Here is a 25,631-nt window from a genome sequence, read left to right as displayed (position 1 = left end):
GGGTGCAGGTCACACCAACATGGCCACTCTCGGCCACACTTCTACCCAGGTGGGGTTGTACCCAAAGGAAGAACGGCAGCGCACTCAACTCCCTCCCACAGTACCCTTCAGGAGCCCTCACTTTTTATGCACCCTAGGGAAAGGCTTGAGGTCTCAGTCCTGCCCTCCAAGGGTCTTTCTTCCCTGGGTCATGTAAGGGGGTGAGCAGAGGGTGGGAATGGTTCAACATATCCAGCCACAGCAGGGGAAACAATTCAATATTTAATGGCTTTGGCTTTATGGCACGAAGCAGGCACCCTCTTGTTAAAGGCACAGAGTACTCTTCTGGCCACTTCCTGGGCCTCTGAAATCTAGTCCTGAGTTCCAAGGGGGTCCCTGCAAGCAGCACTCTCAGGCCTGGGACTTGGAAGCTGCAGTAGCCAGGCTAGGGCATTAGGACTGGGGTCAGGGCTTCACTTCCAGCAGTATCAGACACCCAGGGTGAAGGCCCACTCGGCCCTTCTTCCAACTACAGGCTAGCCTAGGTTCAGGAGGCTGGTCCCCCAGAGCCGTGTGGTCAGTGCTCCAGATCCCTGGGCAGCGTGAAGTCCCTGAAGCTGTAGAAGGAGATGTCACCATGATCCACCAGGGCAAAGATCAGCGGGACATCCCCGCTCTGATAGGACAACCGCTTGAGGCTGTAGAGGTCTGGGATAGGCTCATCAAATCTGTAGGAATAAAGGTTAGACTGAGACCTAGTCTTGCCCATCCATTAGCTTCAAGTCCCCAGTTCCTCGGAGTCTCTGTGGTTCAAGAATTCTGGCTCCTGAGCAATCCTGTCAGCAAACTATGCGGCTCTGATGAGTTCTCTAAGAGCCAGAGCCCTGGTTGGGTAAGAGACTGGAAGAGTGAGGTTCTCACCACTCTTAGCCCTTAACCCCCTCCCCATTCACATCCCCTGAGTGAACAGAAAAGAGATCACCCAGAAATGCCTACAGTGAGGAGCCAGTGGTTGGGAAGCTTGGGCTCCTATGGCACTGTCTGTGATCTTATGTACATCACTTAAGCTCTCTGAACCGCAGATTCTTGGGGCTTGGCAAACTTGCCCGGGGGTGGGGGTGCAAGCAGAGAGTGAGAAGGTCCGTGTGGCTCACAGAACCAGCAGCAGGCGAGGGGGCAGTGCTTGTTCTTCTCATACCTACTAATGCACATCCGGGCATAGGGTTTGCCAGGGCTATTCTTCCGGAATGTGGCCACAGCATCAGCCTGGTAAACATCAAAGCTGATCTCCAAGTCCCCAGAGTTCCCCAGCAGCCTAGAACAGAGCCAGAAACAAGAGGACAAGGACTCTCCTCTCCCTTCACCAATGCCAGCACACAGCCTCGTGCAGGGCAACGGAGGCTGTGAGGCACACTTGAGCGGAGGGTTCCAAGCCCTTGGGAAAAGCCCGCCTGCCTGCCCATCATTCCTCCCTCTCCCCTAGACACACATCAACATTAGCTGTTTCTGGGAGCCAAGCAGGGGTGGGGAGTATCCCTGGAGCAGTCCTCTAGCTGAACCCAGCTTTGGGAGCCAAATCCCAGCTGTCACTCCACCTGGCAGCCGAAGAACCACGGAGACGGGCACTGCTTGGAACTTACTGGGCACCTCCATCCGCAAGGTGTGTGGTCTGCAGCACGGAGATATGCTGAAGGACAGTGGCTGCAGGAAAGAACAGGTGATGGAGAGGGGAGTCGATCTCTGTGACCTCCCTTCCTGTTGCTGAATCTGCTCTCTGGCTTGGGATCGCCAGACAAACCAGAAATTTTTTTCTTGTATAAGTACAACCTGTGCAATATTTGGAACATACCCATACTAAATTGAGATTTGTTAGTTGGCTGGTTTTGTAGAACTGGAGATTGAAGTCGGGGCACTACCACTAAGCTAGATCATCAGTTTTCTTTCTTTTTATTTTGTGGTAGAACCTAGGGGTGTTCTACCTCTAAGATATACCTTACCCAGCACAATTTTATTTCTGAAACAGGGTCCCACTAAGTTGCTGAAGCTAGTCTCAAACCTGTGATCCTCCTGTCTCGGCCTCCCAAGTACTGAGATTACAGGCGTGTGCCCGGCTTCTAGCTCTTGAGATAAGGTCTGGTCCCAGGCTGGTCTTGAACTCGTGATCCTCTCACCTCAGCCTTCTGAGTAGCTGGGATTACAGGTGTGTGCCAGAATGCAAGATAACAAAAACTTAGCTGTTCTTTATCTAAAATTTAAACCTAACTGTTCTGGTGACCCTAATTTAGTTACCTACAACATACCATGTCCCCACAATGATCTTATGAACTCTGAATATGCTGCTAAAATTTGCTTAAGCCATTCTTGCCCCCTTAGTTCTCTGTGCTTAAAACCCAGAGCAGACAGTAAACTTTTCTCTTATTTAGTGAAAACAGGACCTCTATGTTCCAGATAACAGGTGTGGGAGGGGAGGAGAGCAAAGCTATCCATGTTACCTTAGTTAGTTTTGAGGATGTGGGAGCAGTCTTTACCCCTCCCTGCCTCCCCCTGGCAGGACGGGCTCACCACCCCTACACCGCCTCCTGTGGGCGCCACCCAGCAGCACTGTGCTTGCAGGTCCCACTCCACCGGACAGATCCCTCCACATCGCGTCAATCCCCTTTAAAGTTCTAGGACTTCCAACTGGCCGAGGCCTTCAGGACTATGGCAGGTTGAGTGGGTACCTGGGGAGTTGGCCTGCTGGGGGCTCAGCAAGGGGGTGACAGACTGTCCCCGCAGGTGTGGGGGGCAGCTCTGGCTCTTCTGCACGTCTCGCCTCTGCAGCATCTCCTTATAATCCTGCCAGCTGGAGCAGCGCCGCACATCAGGGTCTGCGTTGATGTTCTTCTGGAACTTCCGTTCCTCCTCTAGTTGAGCCCGTTCCTGTTTGGACAGCTTCTCCTTCCTCTGGTTCAGCTTCTGGCACCATGACCTGGCATCTGTCTCCCGCCCAGTGACGTTGGCTGGGAGCAGCTCTGGAGCCGGGGCAGACAGGAGGGTCTGGCGGTTATCTCGAGCCATGTTGGGGAAGGAGATCTGATCAAAGTCCCAGCGCGGCTTCCGAGCCCGCTTGACTCTGTTCTCCACTTTGCCATCCTCCCTGGGCAGGGCGGGGCAGGGCTCCAGGGACCCTGGAAGCTGAGCGGGGTCCTCGGGGCCCTTCACAGGGCTCGACTCCTGGGGTTTCTCCACTGGGCATTGGCTGTTCTGGCCGCAGGCAGGTGGGCTGGAGCCTACCTGGCTCGTGGGTGGCACGGAGTTGTCCAGGAGCTTGGCCTTCTTGGAAACAGACCTGAGGGACATGGGAAGAAAAGCAGCAGCACATCAGCCCAACTGCCGGGGGCACATGTGCCCCGTGTGAGCTGAGGACAGCCCCCTGGCTGTCTCCCCACCTCCGCGGGCCCCACCCAAGCCTTCTTCAAGGTGCCAGACCCAGCACTCCCAGGCGGAGATGATGGGTCGTTACCCAGAGCTGGCACTCCTCTTCCTCTTGCCAATGCCATCCTCCAGGCTCTGGGCACAGTTATCCAGGTTAAGCTGCCTCTCGTAAGGGGACAGGACGGAGCTGTAACAACAGGCAGGCAACAGAGCCACTTCCTCAGACCAGTGCTCCTGGCTGCGGTGAGGGACTGGCCAAGAGGACAGGTCAGCACCAGGCTCAGAGCCACACCCAAGGGCCAAGGCTCGGAGCACGCTGCACAAAGGACACACAGGACACACGGGGGCCGCCATGTGCCTCGCCCAGGCGGGCCTTGAACCTACCAGCCTCCTGTTTTAGCCTCCCAAGTACTGGGATTACACGTGCACATGCAACACCAGGCCTAGCTTGGGTTCCAACTTTTTCTTTCTTTTTTTTTTGGTGGCACTGGGAATTGAACCCAAGGACCTTCTACCTTACAACTACACCCCCAGTCCTATTTTATTTTTTTAGTTTGAGATGTTCTCACTAAATTGCTAAAGCTGGCCTTAGACCTGCAATCTTCCCGTCTTAGCCTTCCAAACACTGGGATCACAGGTGTGTGCCACCACGCCCAGCTTGGGTCTCACATTTCTTGTACTAGGTTAGATGTTCTTTCCTTCAACGCCTTGGTAACCCAGCATCGCTGGGAGCCAGAGACCTTTAGACCTGGGATGGAAACTGGTACCGCAGCTGCAGTTCTACAGTATACCCCCCCCCGAAAAGCTATAAAACAGACATGTCCCTTTTTTCCCGAAATGGGAATCTATCCTAGGGAGATAATGATGGCCACATGGAGAGGCTTCCTCATGAGAATGTTTATTCACTCAGCAGTATTACTGTCCACTTACTGCACCAGGCCCTGTACTTGTTGCTGAGAAACAGCAGGGCCCAACCACTGCATTTAAGGACGACCATACATAAAATACTCTCATTCTGTAAAACCAGTGAAATTGCAAACAGCCCAAGAGCTGTTTCTTAAGAGTGCTGCTGTCAGCCAGGCGTGGTGGTACAGGGTTAATACTAGTCCTTGAGAGGCTGAGAGAGGAGGACTGCAGGTTAGAAGACAGCCTCAGAAATGTTGTGAGATTCTCAGCAACCTTGAGAGACCCTGTTTCAAATTAAAAAAAATGAAAAGGGCTGGGGCTGTAGCTTGGAGGTAGAATGTCTTGATTTCCATCCCCAAAACCACACACATACGAAAATGCTGTTGTCCCTTAAAAACTTGCAGTAGTGGAAACATCCTACGTCTCTGCTGTCCAATATATGTGGTTTGTGCAATTGTGCAACTGAGGTTTTCATTTTATTTCATAATAACTGATTTAAATTTAAGACAATTGTAGTTAGTGGCTACCACATGGACCAGTGCAGCACTGGGAGCCATAAACTCCATGGCAGGAAAGAATGCTACAGTGACAGAGAAAGAATATGGAGCAGTGTGGAGCAGTGACTGCTGAGCTACACCTGGCCCTATTTTATTCTTTATTTTGAAACAAAGTCTCACTAAATTGCTAGGGCGGAGGCTGGCCATGAACCTGCGATCCTCCTGTCTCAGCCTTCCAAGTACTGGGATTACAAGCATGCAACACCATACTGGGCTGACTCTTTCAAAATAATAAATAAAATAAGGTTGAAGGTAGTCAGTCGTGGTGGCACACACACACACACACACACACACACACACACACACACACACACACACACATGGCTGGAGGTGTGGCTCAGAGGTAAAATGTTCCTGGGTTCCATCCCCAGTACTGGGGTGGGGGGAGGGTTGGAAGCGTGTAGCTCAGATAGAATGACCCTGGGTTCAACCCCTAGTGCCACGAAGAAAAGGGAGAGGAAGGGAAAGAGAGGGACGGAGGGAACCCAACTAAGTTCCTCATTCGGTCTTTCCTTCACCCACGCACTCCACACTTCTGCCTGCATAATTACCAAATGCCAGGCACAATCCCAGGCCCACCTCTCCAGGCTCACAGTGAGCAACAGGCACTCAGTTGCTAACCTAGGACAAAGTGTGATGACGGGATTCAGCCCGGCACGTCTCTCTACAGAGTTCTTTGAGCCCAGGCTCCTGGTCCGTGTTCAGGGAGTTGCACTCCAGCCAAAGTCTGCAGGTAACAAGAGGCCTTTTCTACCTGGGCTAGTGAGCCAGGTCCTAGGATCAGAATGAACGGGAAAGAAAGGGATAGGGACTTACCTTGGTTGGAATCGTCGAACCACATAGCCCAGTCTCTTCAGGTGGCTGAAGACCTCGAGAGACGAAAGGAGCAAAGCTCAGAGCTCCACTCTCTGTTGTTACTGGAGACTGAACCCAGGGCATCTACCTCTGAGCTATACCCTTAGCCCTTTTTATTTATTTATTAATTTTTAAATAGTCTTGCTAAGTTGCTGAGGGTCTTGCTAAATTGCCAAGGCTGGACTCAAACCTGTAATCCTCCTCTCTCAGCTTCAAAGTACTGGAATTGATGTATACCTATAATCTCAGTATTTGGAAGGCTGAGACAGGTAGACTGTAGATTTGAGCCCAACCTTGTCGACTTAGCGATACCTTGTTTCAAAAATAAAGCCAGGTGCTGTGGCATATGTCTGTAATCCCAGTATTTGGGAGACTGAGACAGGAGGATCACAGGTTCAAGACCAGCCTCAACAAGACAACCTAAAGGAGGAGAAAGGAGGGGGGAAGAGGAAAATCTCTAAAACACACAATGTACTTAAACATATCGAAGTCAATCACTAAGCCGAGCAAGGGAGGGAGGGACGGGGAGGGAATGGGGTGGGAATTGGGTAGGGGTTAAATCAGCGATGAGTACATGTTTGTACACACAAGTTTTTTTACCCCAATATGTTGTATGAATATAATGCACCAATAAAAAAATCTAAAAGAAAAAAAAAAAAAAGACCAGCCTCAGAAACTTAATGAGCTTCTCAACAAGATAGCAAGACCCTGTTTCAAAATAAAAAAATTTTAAAAAAGGGCTAAGGTATAGCTCGGAGATAGAATGCCCCTGGGTTCAATCCCCAGTACCACAAAAATATAAAAAGAAAGATTAAAAATAGGGCTGGGAGTATAGCACAGAGGTAGAAGACCCAGGATTCAATCCCCAGTACCCCCCCCCACAAACCCACCAAATAGCTGGGTGTTATGGCACCTATCTGTGATCCCAGTACTTGGGAGGCTAAAATAGGAGGATCACAAGGTCAAGATCAGCTTCAGCAATTTAGCAAGAATCTCAGCAACCTAGAGAGACCCAGTTTCAGAATGAAAAGATAAAGGACTGAAATGCTGGGTATGATGGCGCATACTTGTAATTCCAGGACTTGGGAGGCTGATATAGGAAGATCTCAGGTTCAAGGAACACCTCAGCAAGTAGGAAGACTCTCATGAACCTAGTGAGACCCTGTTTCCAAATAGGAAATAAAATTGGGCTGGAGGTATGGCCTGAAGGGAGAAGGCTCCTGGGTTCCATCCCTAGCACCACAAAAAAAGAAAAGAAAAGAGAGTGTAGCTTAGAGGTGCAATGCCCCTGGGTTCAATTCCCAGTAACACACACACACACACACACACACACACACACACACCACCACACTAAATAGCTGGAGGTATGGCCTGAAGGGAGAAGGCTCCTGGGTTCCATCCCTAGCACCACAAAAAAAGAAAAGAAAAGAGAGTGTAGCTTAGAGGTGCAATGCCCCTGGGTTCAATTCCCAGTAACACACACACACACACACACACACACACACACACACCACCACACTAAATAGCTTCTCCAGACACAAGCCATTCTCTACACCCCTCCCTTGCTCCTCCTGTACACCCCCAGATCCCATACCCTGGGACTGCTTGGACCATACTCCATTATAAACATCAGCCCCGAAGTAGAATCCCAGTCTTTAAATTCTTGACCTCTTCTGGGCACAAATGACATAGAGCAATTTTTTTTTTTAAATTAGAAACGGGACCCAGAGGCACTCTACCTCCAGTCTACAAACGCAGCCCAATTTTTTATTTACTTGGGAACTGTGTCTCACTTGGTTGTTGAGAGCCTCGCCAAGTTGCCAAGGCTAGCTTTGAACCTATGATCCTCCAGTCTCGAGCCTCCCAGGTAGGATTACAAGCATGTGCCACTACGAGGCTATAAAGCAAATTTTTAAATGCAAATCCCCAAAAGCTGATAGCAATAGACTGGGAAGGGAACTATACCCTGGAATATTTTGATGAGTAAGTTTGGACAAAAATAAAGCAGAAGGTAATGGACATCTCCCCACCCTAGCCCTCCACAGATGTGGATGAGAATGGTCTCTAATAAAAAGATCACTTTCATTTTTGTGTCCCTTATCCATATCAGAGGGACACATCCAGAAATGTCCTTCCCTTGTACAATCCTTCAATAGCTTTCAACACAGCTAACCATCTCATTCTTGAAGGACCTTCTTTTGGCTTCAGTGACGCCACATCTTGGTTTCTCTTGGATCAACGGATACTCCTAAGTCAGTTCCTGGTCCTACCTTCTCCCTAATCTTTCTTGTGTGTGTGGGGAGGAGAGTACTAGGACCTGAACCCAGGGGGTTTCTACCACTGAAAGCTACAACCCCAGCCCCCCCCCCTTTGGTACTGGGGATGGAACCCAGGGGCATATTACTATTACCTTTGAGCTACACTCCCCCAGCCCAATTTTTCCTTTTTATTATTTATTTTTGTGGTACTGGGGATTGAACCCAGGAGCATTCTGCCTCTGAGCCACACCTCCATCCCTATTTTTATTCTTTATTTTGAAACAGGGTCTCACTAAGTTGCAAAGGGCTTCACTACGTAGCTGAGGCTGTCCACAAACCACAATCCTCTTGTCTCAGCCTCCCGAATGCTGGGATTACAAGCAGGCTCCACCACGCCCTGCTATTCTTTATTCTGAAATAGGGTCTCAATGAGTTGCAGAGGGCCTCACTATGTAGCTGAGGCTGGCGAATGCTTGTAATCCCAGTCCTGAGAGGCTGAGACAGGAGGATCAAAGGTTCACCAACAGGATCAGCTACTTAGTGAGACCCTAGCCAACTTAGTGAGAATGTTTCAAAATAAAGAAAAAATAGGGCTGGGGGTGTAGCTCAGAGGCAAAATGCCCCTGGTTTCAATCCCCAGTATGCACACACCTAAAAAAGTTTCATGGTTTGTAACTTTCTAACTCTTCTAGGTCTCCGTGTCCATTTTATCTTATCTCGTTACCATGGTTACCCAGCAGCACTAGGCTTGTCTGCCAGCAGCAGAGCAAATCAGCACTCTTATCTTCATTGTCTTGGTAACAGGAGCAGGGCGGAGGGTAAAATCTTCCCTACTGGGGATCCTCTCTACTTGCTAACTGGGGGGGGGGGGCTCCTGGAAGTGAGGGTGTGTGGCAAATACCTGATACTCCACAAAAGTCACGGTGTCCTGGGTCAGCAGCAGCTGGTAGGCCTCCTGGATGGACAGCGGCAGGTCTTGGTAGAAGAGCTGAATAGAGCCCTGGAAATGTCGACCACAGCTCAGCAGTGCAGGCTTCCTGCGGTGCCCCAGCAAACGGAGACAACTTCCTATCCCCCCCTCGCAGCATCACAGGAAGAATATGGCCAACCGGCACCCTAATTTAGACTGTAATCCTTGCTGCCCGCATGCCATTCTCGTCTCGTGCTCTACAAATCCAATTACACGTTCACTGAAAACGCGGTTAGGTATACTTTTCCTGCAATAAAAACTTTCCTCGGCCCCCACCCCTTCCGCACCCTCCCAGGGCCCCACTCACACATTCCAGCAGATACAAGGCCTCTTCGGGATGAAGCCTCTGGCGGCCCTGCTCTGAGAAGCCCATGGTCTGCCAGAATTTACCCTGTGAGGGACCCAGAGCAAGTGTCACCAATAAGTTGGCTGAGCAGATAAGGCGAGCCCCCAGCACCAGGTGCTCACCGCAGGAGACTTCAACTCCACGAAGCCCTCTTCCGACCTCCACTCGGCGGCCACCAAGCTGCCCCTGGAGAGAAGCGGGGAAGGGTGCTGGCTTCTGGGTCTGCCCCTCAGCTCTGCGGTCCGCCCGCCGCCCGGCCCGCGCCGCCCCGCTCACAGGCGCTCCACGCGCTCCTCCGCCAGCAGCTGCCAGAGCTCTTCGCGACACAGGCGCAGCCGCTCGGCCTGCTCCGCCGAGCGGTCCGGAAGGAAGTCCTTGGGGCCATGCGACCGCTGGGGCAGCTTCTGGGACCGCGAGCGGGCGGCCAGGAGCTCGGGGGCGCTGGGGGAGAAGGGGACAGGGCGTCGGCACCGAGCGTCCACGCAGCCCGGCTCGGGATCCCGATCCCCCAGGCCCCGCGCCGCCCCCGCCGCACCTGAGCACGCGGCCGGCGGGAACCTCCACCGTCGGGGGGTCCGGCTCGGACTCCATCCGGCCGCCGTCTGCGGCTGCGCACGCGCGCGCGCGCTCTTCTCCCACGCCCCGCCCACCGCCCGCCCCCAGCGGCCCGAGGCCCCGCCCCGGCCCCGCCCCCGGCGCCTCCAGTCCCCGGATCAACCCACTGGCTTCCCGCCTTCCTGGCTGTCCCGGGTCCTAGCGCCGACGCACACACGTGCGCCTCGGTTCCGGGGGTGAGCGTTTAGCTTGCAGGTTTCTGGATGTGCAGGAGCTCCCTGGTGCTGTCCCCAGCCCTCCTCGGGGACCCTCTCTAGTAAACCTGGAGCTGGCGTCTGGGAACGTAGTACGATTAGGCAAATGAGGGGCGCCCCAGTCCGCAGCCCTGGGCTGCCTAGCCCCACCACCTGGGCTGGGCAAGGAGGGGAGAGCCCGGGGTTCCCGGGTCCCAGCACTGTAGACTGGAAGCGACTGGGTCCGTCAGGAGCGGTCCAGGTTTTCTGGAGGTCCTTCAGGGTCTGTCCTTGGGTCCTTTCATGGGAATCCGAAGCCAGGTCTCGAGGGCCGGGGGTGGGAGGCGCTGTCCGGCCCCGGCTGGTGCTGAAGCGCCACCCCAGCCCTCCACGGCACCTCCTCGAGGCTGGGGTCCCGCCGCCGCCGAGGGCCTCCCCGGCACCGTCCGCTAGGTGTCACCGTTGCTACGGCCAGCGGCAGTGGATGGTGGCCCGGGCGGCGGGCGCTGCGGGAGTCCCTGGAGGAACAGGGCTAGGAGAAACGGGGTTCCTCGAGTGGGGTCCCTGGGTCGGCCAGACCCGTTCACATCATGTGGGTGAGCGCACCCAAGCACCCCTAGGGTATCTCATCGGTCGATGTAAACTCTATGGAGTCCAGATGGTCTGGGATTAACAACCCGGACGCGGCGGTGTAAACCACCCCGCCCACTCCGTTTCACCTGCGCGCATGCGCCGATCCGGTCAGCGCCCCGGGTCCGGACTAGGCGTGGAGGGGGCGGGGCGGAGGGCGGTGACTGACAGCCCGACTGCGCGGCCGGGACGGTCCCTCTCTCCCGATCCGGCGGGAGGCAGGGGGAGGGGCGGGATTTCCTGCGGGAGGCGCTGAGCCGGCCGTGGAAAAGGAGAAAGGGGAGGGGGGCCGCGGGAGCCCTCGTCCTGAGAGCCAGGGCCGGCGCAGGGCCGGCCGGACCCCCGGCGGGGCGATCGGGCGAGGTGAGAATGCGGGGCCTGAGCCGGGGGCCAGCACCCTTGGGAGACCGGCGCAAACTAACTTTTCTTGCGGGATCGGCGGGCGCCTCCATCTCTCCGCTCCTTCCGTCCTCCTCGCGCCCCCTTTCCCGTCCTCCCGCATCCATACCCTCCGGCGATCGCCCTCGCTGCCCCTCTCGCCGCTTTGTTCCTCGGGCCGGCCGGGGCTGGGCTCGGCTGGGGGTTGCGCGACGCTGGAGGGGCATTCCGAGGGGCGGGGGAGCCAGCCCGACTTCCAGCACTGCCAGGGGCGCGCTCCCCGGTGTCTGCCGCCAGCCGGGGCGGGGAGTGCCCGCTGGCTTGAGCTTGGGATGTTTGGGGAGTGAGGGGTTCCGGGCCAGGGCCCAGGCCTGCTTGGGTCTCTTGCCACAAGATTCTGGCCACGAATTCGCCGCCACCGAGGAACTGACGTAAGCCTTTCTGCGGCGAAGCCCGAGGGTCAGGGCGTCAGGTTTAGGCTGGGTAGGTGAGGTGGGGGGCGCTGGCCGTCAGCGCCCCAACTCTGTCTCTGTTCTCTGCCCAGCTGCTCCCTCACCCCACCCAGGGGGTGAGGAAGGGTCAGCAACAGGTGCTATAGAGCTTCTCCGTCCCGCAGGCAGACCCCGCCAGAGATGGGGGGGTGCGTATACTCGCACCCCACCCCCTCAGTCCATAAAGAGCCTCAGGGCCAGGGCATCCAGCTATTAATGTAAAGCCAAGGGAGGGAGGAGTCTGGGGGCAGGCACCTTGGACGGGAAGTGACCCCTGCCTGTGCCACCCTCCCGGGCCCCACCTCCTGGCCTGCCAGTTGTCTGTGGGTGTCAGAGCCTGGGGCTGTGGGGAACAGGCTGCTGGCCTGGCCTGCCCCAGTGTGCCATGCTGCCAGAGCCCCTCCTGCCCAGGGTTGAGGTGCTGCCCAGGGCCCTGGGGCCTCAGTGACTCAGCCTCCCCCTCGCACAATGCCACCTCCCCTCTGCACAGAGTCTTTTCTGCCACGGCAAGCTTCCTCTCCACTTTGAGGGGCTCATCCACTCCTTGACTTGCAGGGGTAACCGGGGTGGTTTGGGGGCTCCCCAGAGGTCCTGTCCTGCTCATCCTCTGTGTTCCGCTTCTGGGACCCTTACAGACTCTGGCCCAGCCTTCAGCAGAGGCACTACTTTTTTTTCCAGACCTCTAAGACCTGTCCCCCCACTGCCGCCTGAGGCCCGAGGGAATGCTGGCTGCTCTCCGGGTGGGCATTGGTGCTCCTGAGCCGCCCGGGAAGATTGGCGTGCCCAGGCCCAGCCCAAAGGAAGCTGCAGGCTGATATCCGCGCAGATTTCCACCCGGCCTCCGCCCCCTCGGAGACTGGCTTTCCTGCTTCCAAGCTCACAGTGCACCTTGAGTATTCATCAGCGCCTCACACGGAGTCCACTGCCTGAGACACCAAGCCTTCCTCCCCAGGACTGGGAGGCATGGCGCACTGAAGATCGGCTTGGGCAAGGTTCCTGCCTTTTCCCTGGACTCTTGAGCCCAGAGCCCAGCCCAGGGACCAGGATGGGCCGTGAACAGGACCTGATCCTTGCTGTCAAGAACGGAGATGTGACCGGTGTGCAGAAATTGGTGGCCAAGGTCAAGGCTGCGAAGACCAGTGAGTACCTGGTGGGGTGACTGTTAATATCCCCCCAACCCCCCACCCCGGGTGCTGATGCCAGAGAGGCTTGAAGAGAGAGGGCCCTGTGAACTGTGTACGGGAGGAGGGAAGGCGGTCCTGTTCTGGATGAGAAGCGGCTTTGTGAGAAGCGCCAGAGAGGAATTGGGTTCCCCTGGCTGTGTGTTCCTAAGCAAGTCAGTCAACTTCTCTGGGCCACAGTTTCCTTGCTTGCAGAGTGAGAGGAACGGAGAACATTCATTCATGTTTTTATTGGGTTCCTATTGTGTGCCGAGTTCTGTTAGAAGCTCTGGGCCAGAGCAGGGAAGAAAACAGACCAAACTTGCGGCCCTCGGGGGGTTGCCTGCTAGCCGGTGGCTTTTCAGATCTGTGCTTTGGCACCACGGAGATCCTGGCTATGGGATGGGAAAGACTGAATGGAGGGAGCTCCATGCCCACGCCCGGTCCCACATACGTACTTCAGCCGGAGCATCTGTGTCTGTGTGTGAATTTAATGGTGTTGTCTCTGAGAGATCTTTTACAAACAGCTCTTCTTTAAAAAGAATTTTTTTTCCCCAACACTATCTGGCCACTTACTGAAGTTTCTTTCCCCCTAATCTGCTTGTGCCCCTGGGAGTGTGTGGGCAAAGCTAATTTCCTAGAGGCTTCCATAGCCTATAGGCTGTATTCCTCTGGGGCTGTGGGACTCAGGCATGGGTGAGCCCATTTCTCGGATCCCTCTGTGGTGAGACCCTAGGCCTTGGGGGGAACTCTCTGGGCCATCCTGGGAGGCCACAGGGCTTGTCTCTCGCGAGATCCTGGATGAGAGGAGGCAGCTGGTGTTTCCCGTCACAAAATTAGGTCTGGAAGAGAGGAGCTCCTGTGGAGTGCCAGGCTCTAGTCTCAAGACACACCTGGGTCCTGTACACAGGAAAGAGTCCCCAGGCTACCTGGAGACATCTTACTGTCCTCGCCCACACCTCTGCTGCGGTGCCAAAAGGAAGGATTTTAGTGGTGTGCACCCACCTGCATGCTAGGGCGGAGGCCTGGCCACAGAGGTGGAGCAGTGGGTTGTGGTCCCCGGCCCTGGGGAAGTAGACACAGGGCAATAGCTGGAAGGTGCTAAGGAGGTCCCAGTGGGGGGACCTGAGGCCCCAGGGTGGGGGCCATCCCCTCCTCCCTTACCTGTATTGTTTTTGGCAACCTGCCCAGTGAGGCTCTGACCTCACTGCAGGCCTCACAGCCCCAGGGCTTCAAAGTGAGGGAGAGAAGCAAGAGGGGTCCCTAGGTGGGTGGCGGTAACCTCAAAGCCAGGCTCCCAGCCCCCCCTCTCCCAGAAGGTGCCCTATGTTCAGTAAAAGCTGTCTGTAGGGAGAACTGTCCCTTCCCTCAGTCCAAAGGGGGAATTCACCCTGCACAGGACACAGGGGTGGGCACAAGCGACAGTGACCAGGCCCTGGCCCAGGGCCTCCCCCCACTCCCGGTCCTTGGAGAAGCTGGCCATACAAGTGAGATCACAAGGTGACCTTAGCCAGCCTTCCAGTTTGTGAAATACGGTAAGGAAATGGTAGGTACTTATTTCTATATTCATTATACAGATAAGGAAGGTGTCAGAGAAAGTTAGCAACCTGCCCAAGGTCACGCAGCCACTGCAGGACAGACCCATGTAACTAACCCTGTGCCTCGTTCGTGGAGCTCCCGCACGACGCTCCATTGATTTCTGTGCATGTCGGAATTGCCTGGGGATTGCTGGGAAAGCATAAATTCCCTGGTCACCCCTACCCACTTAAAATCATCAGCAAGGGGCCTGGGACTCTGCAAACTAGGAAGCCATCCAGGTGCTCTAAGGCAGTGCTCAGGAATGGGGCAGGAATTCCTGCTCCATACCACAGAGGCCTGGGAAGCCGCCAGAAGAGAAGTGTCAGGGCTCCCCTCTTTCCTCCCACAGGGTGGCTAGAGCTTTCTGGCTGCCCAAGAGAGAGCAGAAGTACCCCTTCTGCTGCCCCTCTCTGCTACCGGGCCTGCATTTCTGTCCCCACCCAGGTCTTCAGGGAGCAGGTGGCTGGGAGGGACATATACAGTCATGCGGCCTCCCTCCTGCCCCCATCCCCTCCCTGCCTCTTTATTCTGATGTCCCCTTCTCTGGCCAGAGGAAACGGAGTGGGCTGGGGTGGCGGGCTGAGCTCACATCCTCTGCTGGAGCCTAAGTCAGGAGCGACCTTTCCGCCCCCAGAGCCAGCCAGCCCCAGGAAGAAGGTCGAGAGGCGAAGGAAGTGCTGGAGCGACTGCCAGGAACCAGGACCCTCCGCCAAGGTCCCCAGCCCAGTCACTGAGAGCCTCTCCCCCACACCACCTTTCCGGCCATTGTTCTAGAAAGAACAGAGCCACCCAGCCAGCCCTGCCTCTGTTCCTATGTCCCTCCTGCGACTTTGTCCTGCCCCTCCCTGGAGGGATGGACATCCCGCCACCGGCTGCCCCATCCCAGATTGTCCAGGCTGGCCTGCTGCTAGAGGGGCGGGGTTGAGGGGTCCTAGGGGACTCTGTCTCTTCTCTGCTGACCTCATTGTCGTCACTGAGGCACTGTGGCCGGCCAAGGTCACAGAGCCGCTTCTCCAGCCCCACGCAGTTCTGTTCTCTCAGTGACAAGGACTTCCCAGAGGGTCTCGGCAACTCGGGAGGGCTGTGCTTGCCTTCACGCTTTCCCCTGGCTCTCCAGCTCTGTGTTTACCTTTTTGGTGTAGTCCTGCAGCCCAGCCCTAGTGTGGCTGTCTGCTCCCGCCCTGCGCCCTGCTTCCCACTGCAGGCTGGTCCCTCCCTGCTGGAATGAGGCCCTGCCTTGCCCAGGCTGCCGGGGTATTCAGGGGCCCACAAGGGCCTGGGGGGCAGGCCTGGGCCAGCATGCTTGGCATGCTGCCCGGCCTGGGTTGAGCCAGGCCCCCTCCTTCCCTGCAGGGGTGGGTTCTAGCAGAAGGCAGGGGCCGCCTGCAACAGGCCTTCCTCTGTCCCTCCCTGACACTTCTTGGACTGTCCCCAATGTGCCCTGGCTACTGTAGGGAGCTCACCTGCATGCACCCTGCTGCAGGGAGGCCAGCCCCTCTTCCTGGGGCTTGGAAAGGGGAACCCAGTCATCAAGTGCTCCCCAAGCTGCCAGAGAACTCACTGAGATAGGGGGCGGGGGTGGTGCCTGCTCTTGCTGGAGGATAACATGGTGCTACAAGTGGCCCCATGTAAGCCACGCTGAAATGGTCACTCTTGCATGCTGACAAGGGTCAGGGTCAGGCACTGTATGAACAACCCTGTGAGCAGGTTCTGTGATTACCCGTTTTACAGCAGCAGACACCAAGCTGGGCCAACACAGGTGTTCATGATGCCACCGAACTGGGTGTTGAGGCCCTCGGCCTGGCCTGGCATCAGGTGCCCTGAACACCTAGCACCCCTCTCCTTCTTTTGCCCACCCATGGCCCAGTGGGACAGTGCCGCTCGCTCCCTCGCCCATTCATGCAGGAATGCTAACCATGCGCTCCGTGGGCCAGTCCGCTCAGGGCACCTCATGCCAGCGCCCCCTCCCGCCCCCTGCGGCTCTATAAACAAGCTGGGCTGTGGCCCCTGGGAAGGCCAGGCTACCGCTGCAGCCGCTCCCTGCGTCAGTGCCCTGCAGCTGTGAGCCCGTGGCCAGGGTGGGGAGCCACGGGGACAGGACGAGTAAAGGGCCATGGGACAGGTGTTTTCCTGCACACCCAGAGGTCAGCTGGGTTCCGGGAGGTGGAGGAGGGAGCCCAAGGGAGGGCAGATGGGTACCTGCGCCCTGACGCCCCTGTCCTGACCTGCAGAGCTCCTGGGCTCCACGAAGAGGCTGAATGTTAACTACCAAGATGCTGATGGGTGAGTGGGACTGCAGGGCCAGCGGAGGGGAGGCCCCAGGGCCCAGCGCCCCTCCTCTCAAACTCGGCCTTGACGTGCATTTGCTGAGAGCTCTGGATCGGGCCTATGTAGAGCTAGAGGGAGGGGGTCCCGCCCACCCACCTGCCAGCGGGTTCGCCTTGAGCCAGGGGAGGGGCCTCCCTGGGTCAGATTGCTCCTGAGCCCCATTTTCTCCCGGGAGGATAGGAGCCCGAGGGCTCCTGCTCCCACGGCCCCCTCCCCTGGGCTGGCTGGGGGGACGCCAGACAAACAGGCCTCTCAGCCCAGACACTGGGCCCTTTCATGCTATGGCCGGGCTGCTGTGCGCTCCCACGGCAGGGCTGGCGGGGGAGACTCGGCTGGGGGGTAGGAAACTGCACGCTGACACCCCTACTTTGTGTCCCCCATGCCAGATTCTCCGCTCTCCACCATGCCGCCTTGGGAGGCAGCCTGGAGCTCATAGCCCTGCTGCTGGAGGCTCAGGCCACTGTTGACATCAGGGACAGCAATGGTGAGGCCCCCAATGTGCCCCCGCCTGGGAGAAGTGAGGGCGCACCCCAGACCCCTGAGCAGGGCTTGCTCCTGTTGGACTGGCCCAGGGCTGCCAGGTGCTTGCACAGCCTAACTTGCAGATGGGTCCCTCTCTCTAAACTTTAGTCTTAGCCTGGTGTGGTGGCGCATGCCTGTAATCCCAGTACTTAGGAGGATTGCAGGTTAGAGGCTGGCCTCAGCAATTTAGCAAGACCCTCGGCAACCTACTCAGATTCTGTTTCAAAATTAAAAATAAAATCAGCTGGGTGTGGTAGCGCATACTTGTAATCCCAGTACTGGGAGGCTGAGACAGGAGGATCGCAGTTTGTGGACAGCCTCAGCTACTTAGTGAGGTCTCTACAACTTAGTGAGACCTTGTTTTAATATAAAGAATGAAAAAACAAGGCTGGGGGTATAGCCTGTAGTTAGAATGCCTTTGTGTTCCATCCTCAGTACTGCAAAAAAAAAAGAAAATTAAAATAAAATTGGGCTGGGGTGTAATTCATAGGTACAGTGCCCCAGGGTTCAATCCCAGTACCACAGATGTTAAAAATAAACTTCACAGCTGGGCGTGGTGATGCACACTTGTAATCCCAGCTTTGGGGAGGCTGAGACGGGAGGATCGCTGTTCGCGGCCAGCCTCAGCTACTTAGTGAGGCCCTTTGCAACTTAGTGGGACACTGTTTAAAAATAAAGAATAGCCGGGCGTGGTGGCGCACGCCTGTAATCCCCGCGCTTGGGAGGCGGAGACAGGAGGATCGCGCAGGTTCGGAGCCAGCCGCGCGCTGGCTTAGGAGACCCTGTTTCCAAAATGAAAATGTAAAAATAGGTCTGGGAGTGTAGCCCCAAGGTAGAAGGGCTTCCAGGAACCCCAGTACCACCAAAAATAAATAAATAAAAAATAAATAAATAAAAATAAATAAATAAATAAATAAATAAATAAAAATAAGAATAAAAAATAGGGCTGGAGGTGCAGCTCAGAGGTAGAATGTCCCTGGGTTCCATCCCGGTACTTCGAAAAAATAAAAATAAACTTCACAGCCTTCTGGGGGTCGTGGATGGTGCTCATGTCCTGAAATTTAGCTAAAGAAGTCAAGGCTCAGAGAGATTATGTCACTGTCCTGGGGTTGCCAGATGTCTGTGGTGGACAGAATAGAACTCTGGTTTGGGCCATATTATAGGGGGATCTCTTCCTGACCAAACCGTGGTACATTTAGTGGCTATGCCCTTTAGGGCTGTCTCTCCGTCCAGCTGGGATGGGTCCATACTCTGCTCAGTCCCCCCCCAATACCATCCCAAGATCTAATGAGAACCCCCAACTCCTGGCCAGGCGCAGTGGTGCATGCCTGTAAGCCCAGTACTTAGAAGGCTGAAACAGGAGGGCTATAGCTTCGAGGCCAGCCTCCGTAATTTAGTGAGACCCTTTTTCAAAATAAAAAGGGTTGGGAGTATAGCTCAGAAGTAGAATGCCCCTAGATTCAATCCCCAGTACCAGTAAACAAAACAAAATATAAGAGCTGGACATAGTGGTGCACGCTTGTAATCCCAGCATTTGGGAGGCTGAGACAGGAGGATCGTGGTCTGAGGACAGCCTCAGCTACTTAGGCCCTCTCCAATCAGTGAGACCCTGTTTTAAACTAAAGAATAAAAAATCAGGCTGGGGGTGTAGCTTGGAGGTGGAATGCCCCTGGGTTCCATCCCCAGTACCGCAAAAAAAAATATATATATATAGATATATATCTATTTTTTAAATTATTTTTATTTTTTTTAGTGGTACTGGGAATGGAACCCAGAGGCTTTCTACCTCCGGGCTATACTTCCAGACCCATTTTATATTTTATTTGGAGACAGGGTCTCACTAAGTTGCTGAGAGCCTCACTAAGTAGCTGAGGCTGGCTTCGAACCTGTGCGATCCTCTTGTCTCAGTCCCCCAAGCGCGGGGATTACAAGCGTGCGCCACCACGCCCGGCAATATATAGTCAGGCATGGTGATGTTGGGAGGCTGAGACCGAAGGATGCAGATTTGGGAACAACCTCAGCAAGTAGTGAGACTCTGCAACCTAGAGAGACTGTATTTCAGAATAAAAATAAAAAGTAGGGCTGGGGTTGTAGCTGGAAGGTAGAATGCCCCTGGGTTCAATCTGCAGTCCCACAGAAAAAATATGAGAGGGCAAGGGAGGTGGGCATGGTGGTGCGTGCCCGTAATCCCAGTATTTGGGAGGCTGAGACAAGAGGATTGCAGGTTGCAGGTTGAGGCCAGCCTGGGCAATTTAGTGAGACCCTCAACAACTTAGACCTTATTTCAAAATTTAAAAAATTGAAAAGGCTGAGGATATAGATCAGAGGTAGAATGCCCCTGCGCTCAATCCCTGGCACCACTCACACACCAAAAAAAACCCAACAAACCCTCCTGCCAGGCATGCGTCCGCTGCATTACGCAGCCTGGCAGGGCCGGCTGGAGCCCGTGAGGCTGCTGCTTCGGGCCTCTGCAGCCGTCAATGCCGCCTCGTTGGACGGGCAGATCCCTCTGCACCTGGCCGCGCAGTACGGACACTACGAGGTGGTACGTGAGCCTGCCCTTGGGGGCGCTGGGGTTGGGAGCCTGGGAGGTTGGGGCCCGGCAGCCATGCCCCCTCACCTGACTCTCCCACCCCAGTCAGAGATGCTTCTCCAGCACCAGTCAAACCCATGCCTGGTCAACAAAGCCAAGAAGACACCCCTGGACCTGGCTTGTGAGTTTGGGCGACTCAAGGTAAGGCCTGCAGCCCTTGGGTTGCTGGCTGCCAGACGTCTCTGGGGTCTCCATAGGAAGCTCCAATGGGGTGCGGTGTGTTTCAGGTGACCCAGCTGCTACTGAACAGCCACTTATGCGTGGCGCTGCTGGAGGGTGAGGCCAAGGACCCGTGCGACCCCAACTACACCACGCCCCTGCACTTGGCTGCCAAGAATGGCCACAGAGAAGTCATCAGGTACCCCCAGGGATCCCCACTTCCTCCTCCCTTTCTGTGGGAGCAGCAGTGCCTCTCTGCTGCCTGTTCTCCCAGCCCCCGGGGGCCTTACCCCACCCTCCGTCACCTCTGCGACTCCTTTGCCCACCACAGGCAGCTCTTGAAAGCCGGGATTGAGATCAACCGCCAGACCAAGACAGGCACGGCGCTCCACGAGGCTGCCTTGTACGGCAAGACCGAGGTGGTGCGGCTGCTCCTGGAGGTGGGTGCACGCACCTCGCCACTCCTCAGGTGTCCATGGAGACCAGCCGGGAAACCATGGCATTTCCCAAAGGGTGGCAGGGGACAAGACCTCGCTTCCTTTGAACTCCCTGGTCAGAACCCCAGGCCCACCTCTTCCTAGCCCGTCCTTGACCCGCCCTGAAATTCCACTTCCTCATCTGTAAGATCTGAAAGTGGCGAGAGTCCTCAGCTCCTGGGTGATGGTGAGGGTTCGGGGAGAGACGTACATGCGCACATTGCTCACCCAGGGAGGCGTGGACGTGAACATCCGCAACACGTATAACCAGACGGCGCTGGACATCGTGCATCAGTTCACCACCTCCCAGGCCAGCCGGGAGATCAAGCAGCTCCTGCGGGGTGAGTGTGAGGCCCCAGGAGGGGGAGAGGAAGGCCTGGGGGAAGGGGCCCTACGGATGACCCCCGCCTTCCCTTTCTCTCTCTCAGAAGCCTCGGGGATCCTGAAGGTCCGAGCACTCAAGGATTTCTGGAACCTCCACGATCCCACCGCACTCAATGTCCGGGCCGGGGACGTCATCACGGTGAGGGGCAAGTGGTTGCCGTGATTCACTCGGGCACCTGCTGGCTGACCAGGCTGTGCCATCTATTGCTCCCCCGTTGAATCCTTTCCGCATCCAGGGAAGGTGGATGCCAATATCATTTCTGTTTTAGAGATGACAAAATTGAGGCCGAGAGAAATTAGAGTGACTTGCCTGAGGTCGCACAGTTAGCCGACCAGAGATGGGATTGGAACCCAGGGGCTTTCCCTGGGGCTCCTGCCTGTAGGCCCTATGGCATGAGGGCAATGAGCTGGCTGCTGGACGCAGGGGCCTAGCTTGGGCGGACTTGGGGCCCAAGTCAGGCCCCAGCTCCATGGGGGTAGAGGAAGAGCTGGACCAGGGCTGTAGAAATAGCCACCTGTCACTTGCACGGTGCAGGGAATGACCGCCTCCTCCCCCGCGACCTGTCACAGGTGCTTGAGCAGCATCCTGATGGCCGGTGGAAAGGTCACATCCACGAGAGCCAAAGGGGCACGGACCGAGTAGGCTACTTCCCCCCGGGCATCGTAGAAGTGGTCAGCAAACGGGTGGGCGTCCCCGTGCCCCGTCTCGCCTCTGCGCCCACCCCCCTGCGCCCAGGCTTCTCCCGGACGCCGCAGCCTCCTGCTGATGACCCCCTGCACCCTCTTACCTATGGCCAGCTCCCTCGGGTGGGCCTCAGCCCAGACAGCCCAGGTACAGTCTCCCAGAGGGCGGCACCGGGCACTGGGGTGGGCGTCTGGCTTTAGCAATTTGCCAGTCAGCTGTCGGCAGTGCCGATGAGGCTCTGACCCCTCTGCCTCTGCCCCTTGCAGCAGGTGACAGGAATAGCGTGGGCAGCGAGGGCAGCGTGGGCAGCATCCGCAGCGCTGGCAGCGGGCAGAGTTCTGAGGGCACCAATGGCCACGGCACTGGCCTCCTTATTGAGAATGCCCAGGTAGGAGTGAGGGCCCCTGGGACCAGTGCAGGGCCCCTTCCCTGGCTTTCAGCCCCCCACATGCTGAACGGGCCCCTTCCCTGTCTCCAGCCGCTGACCTCTGCCGGAGAGGACCAAGTGCCGCCAGGACTGCACCCCCCGTCCCTGCCAGGTAGGAGGAGTTCGTGGGGCCAGGAGAGATGCAGGTGGGGAGGCTGAGGGCGTGGCGCCCCATCCTCCCACCACCTCCAATGCTATCTCTCTCCATCCTCCAGACAACCTGAGCCACCTCCCTCTGGCCAGCTACCGCGCTGGGGAGATCTTCACCCAGGATGTGAGGCCGGAGCAGCTGCTGGAGGGGAAGGTCAGACTTCTGCCGGGGGCACACTGGGGGCACCCCTGCTCCTCGGGCTCCATTCCTGCTGACCTCGCCTCACCCCCACCCTGCAGGATGCCCAGGCCATTCACAACTGGCTGAGTGAGTTCCAGCTGGAGGGCTACACGGCCCACTTCCTGCAGGCTGGCTATGACGTGCCAACCATCAGTCGCATGACGCCTGAGGTAGGTGCTGCAGCCAGGGAGGGGAGGGCCCGGCAGGCAGAGGAAGGGCCTAATGCCCGTGCCCTGTGTGCCAGGATCTGACCGCCATTGGGGTGACCAAGCCGGGACACAGAAAAAAGATCGCCTCAGAGATCGCCCAGCTTAGCATCGCTGAGTGGCTGCCCAGTTACATCCCGGTGAGCAGGCAGCTAGGCAGGGGTGTGGGCTCTCACCGGGGCTGGTTTTGTGGTGCCCCTTTCTTTCTGGCTTGAGCAGGAGGGGCAGATCTAATACCCACACCCTGCTAGGCGGACTTGCTGGAGTGGCTGTGTGCGCTGGGGTTGCCGCAGTACCACAAGCAGCTGGTGAGCAGTGGTTACGACTCCATGGGGCTGGTGGCTGATCTCACCTGGGAGGAGCTGCAGGAAATTGGCGTCAACAAGCTGGGTGAGGACTAAGCTGAGACCTTCCGATGTCCAGAGCATCCGAGAGAAGGAGTGGCCTTCCCGGACCTGGCTCACCTTGCCGCTTCTGTCCACCCCTCCAGGGCATCAGAAGAAGCTTATGCTGGGCGTGAAGCGGCTGGCAGAGCTTCGGCGAGGCCTGCTACAGGGGGAGGCCCTAGGTGAAGGCGGGGACCGGCTGGCCAGGGGTCCAGAGCTGATGGCCATCGAAGGGCTGGAGAATGGGGAGGGCCCAGCTATGCCCGGCCCACGCCTCCTCACCTTTCAGGGCAGTGAGCTGAGCCCAGAGCTACAGGCAGCCATGGCAGGTGGTGGCCCCGAGCCACTTCCCCTGCCCCCTACCCGCTCTCCCAGCCAGGAGAGCATCGGAGCACGCTCACGGGGGTCTGGCCACTCACAGGAGCAGCCTGCCCCCCAGCCCAGTGGTGGAGACCCCAGTACCCTACAGGAAAGGAACCTTCCAGAAGGCACCGAGAGGCCCCCGAAGCTTTGCACCCCACTTCCTGGTCAAGGACCCGCCCCTTATGTTTTTATGTATCCCCAAGGCTCACCCTCTAGCCCAGCTGCAGGCCCACCCCCCGGTGCACCCCGGGCCTTCTCCTACTTGGCTGGCCCCCCTGCCACTCCTCCAGACCCACCCAGGCCCAAGCGGCGGTCCCACAGCCTGAGCCGTCCCGGCCCAGCCGAAGGAGACACCGAGGGTGAGGCCGAAGGGCCAGTGGGCAGTGCCTTGGGCAGTTATGCCACCCTCACCCGGCGACCAGGACGCAGCACCCTTGCTCGGACCAGTCCTAGCCCGACCCCAACCCGAGGGACTCCTCGAAGCCAGTCGTTTGCACTTCGGGCTCGGCGCAAAGGGCCCCCGCCCCCACCCCCCAAGCGCCTCAGCTCAGTCTCTGGCCCCACCGAGCCGCCTCCACTAGACGGAAGCCCAGGGCCCAAGGAGGGGGCCGCGGGGCCTCGACGGCGAACACTGAGCGAACCAGCTGGCCCCTCGGAGCCCCCCGGCCCGTCCACCCCAGCTGGCCCTGCATCAGACACGGAGGAAGAGGAGCCTGGCCCTGAGGGGACAACTCCATCGCGGGGCAGCTCGGGGGAAGGGCTGCCGTTCGCTGAGGAGGGGAACCTGACTATCAAGCAGAGGCCGAAGCCAGCTGGCCCCCCACCCCGGGAGACGCCGGTGCCCCCCGGCCTTGACTTCAACCTCACAGAGTCAGACACTGTCAAGCGGAGACCCAAATGCAAGGAGAGAGAGCCGCTGCAGACAGCCCTGCTGGCCTTCGGGGTTGCAGGGGCCGCTCCCAGCCCCTCTGCCACCCTGCCCTCGCAGTCCCCCAGTGAGCCCCCGGCCTCAGCTTCCTCCAGCCCTCCCAGGCCTGAACCTAGCAGTCTGACTCAAGGAGCTCCGGCCCCTCCTCCTGGCCCTGTAACGCAGCCCCCAGCTCCCTCAGGGCCCTGCCCTGGGCCCGGTCTGGAAAATTCAGCAAGCAGTCGGCTGCACATGGAGACCGAGCCCCCAGCTGCCCCCTCTGCCCTCCTCAAGGTCCCTGGAGCAGGTAGGATGCCATGGCCTGCAGGGAGAGTACACCACACACAGAGCTTGTCCAGCCCAGTGTCACCTGCCAACCTTCTTGTCTCTGCAGGAACAGCCCCGAAGCCCGTGTCTGTGGCCTGTACCCAGCTGGCATTTTCTGGCCCTAAGCTGGCTCCCCGACTGGGCCCCCGCCCAGTGCCCCCCCCAAGGCCCGAGAGTACAGGGGCCGCTGGCCCAGGCCGGGCCCAGCAGAGGCTGGAGCAGACCAGCTCGTCCCTGGCAGCTGCCCTGAGGGCTGCGGAGAGGAGCATCAGTGCAGAGGAGCGAGAGGGGTAAGGGGAGGTTGGGAGTGAGGCTGGACGGAGGAACAGCTCCTCCCTGGGTCCTGGGACGATGGAGGGGACCTCTGCAGGCAGAACCTCAGGCTGGCCAGGCCTCCGGCGGGATGGCAAGACCTCAGCTTTTGGGGTGGCCCAGATCCTGCCTGGATTCCTGGTGACTGCCACCTTAAAGGCACGTGAGCTTAGTAAGTTCCTGGTCCCCCAGCCTCAGTGAACTCATCTGTCAGGAAGGGACGGCAGTTCCTGCTGCCCAGGAAGTTGTGACCACACTGAGTGCATGGCGCCAGGCAGGGGCCGGGTGCAGCTCCTTTCCCGTCTGACCGGCCTTTTCTCTCACTGCAGCCCCCCAGGAGCCTCCACCAAGCACATTCTGGATGACATCAGCACAATGTTCGATGCTCTGGCTGACCAGCTGGACGCCATGCTGGATTGAACAAGACCTTCTGAGGCCCTCCCGTGGTGCCCTCGGTGACCGGTGGCTTCCTCTGCCTTTGGGCCGGCACTGAGAAGGCCCCTGCTGCCCCAGGCACACTGGAGCGCTGCAGGGCTGGGGTAGCAACCCAGCAGTGTCAGGCAACTCTGCAGAGAAGCCCCTTCCCATGTCTAACCCAACTGGACAGCCTTGGGCCCTGGACAGGGACCCTGGTAAGAACAACTCCTCAAGGAGGAAGTGGTGGCAGATGTCTAGGGTGCTGCCTCTGTACCCCTGGCCCACGTCTCAAGTCCCTGTGCCAAGGGACTGCCTCTGACCACCCGCTAGGCCACCCTGGGGCTGGGCAGTGTGCCTGGATGGCCCCCTCCCTGCAAATGTACATAGGACATGTAAATAAGCACATGGCGTGACGCGCCCCATGGCGGCGACTGCCCTTGCCGGCTCCTGCCCCGCCTCTGGTGTCCTTCACGGGGCCGGGTTGGCGGGGGCAGGAGG

At 57.5% G+C, this 25,631-nt stretch overlaps 2 protein-coding genes across 2 annotated transcripts; one reads left to right on the top strand and one right to left on the bottom strand.

Moving 5' to 3' along the window:
* Window positions 1-556: 556 nt before the first annotated feature.
* On the bottom strand, window positions 557-9,876 carry TSEN54 (tRNA splicing endonuclease subunit 54; the record flags this gene model as incomplete). Its single annotated transcript, XM_080712736.1, has 11 exons — window positions 557-707; window positions 1,178-1,294; window positions 1,620-1,680; window positions 2,700-3,307; window positions 3,482-3,580; window positions 5,673-5,725; window positions 8,871-8,969; window positions 9,247-9,330; window positions 9,408-9,471; window positions 9,562-9,726; window positions 9,821-9,876. The coding sequence occupies 11 exons, from the start codon at window positions 9,874-9,876 to the stop codon at window positions 557-559; spliced, it is 1,557 nt and encodes a 518-aa protein (XP_080568862.1).
* A 2,741-nt stretch (window positions 9,877-12,617) lies between these two features.
* Window positions 12,618-25,136, top strand: CASKIN2 (CASK interacting protein 2; the record flags this gene model as incomplete). The annotated part of the gene is made up of 19 exons (XM_080712618.1): window positions 12,618-12,711; window positions 16,542-16,593; window positions 17,025-17,122; window positions 19,560-19,705; window positions 19,799-19,894; window positions 19,981-20,111; window positions 20,244-20,352; window positions 20,621-20,729; window positions 20,817-20,911; window positions 21,343-21,604; window positions 21,724-21,845; window positions 21,936-21,996; window positions 22,100-22,188; window positions 22,275-22,385; window positions 22,460-22,561; window positions 22,673-22,811; window positions 22,912-24,384; window positions 24,472-24,694; window positions 25,046-25,136. 19 exons carry the CDS (start codon window positions 12,618-12,620, stop codon window positions 25,134-25,136), a joined length of 3,603 nt encoding a protein of 1,200 aa, XP_080568744.1.
* Between the last annotated feature and the right edge of the window lie 495 nt (window positions 25,137-25,631).

This window comes from Muscardinus avellanarius (genome assembly GCF_963383645.1).
Source record: "Muscardinus avellanarius genome assembly, chromosome: 16".
NCBI classification, from domain to species: domain Eukaryota; kingdom Metazoa; phylum Chordata; class Mammalia; order Rodentia; family Gliridae; genus Muscardinus; species Muscardinus avellanarius.
This window is presented reverse-complemented; position numbering and strand designations above follow the sequence as displayed.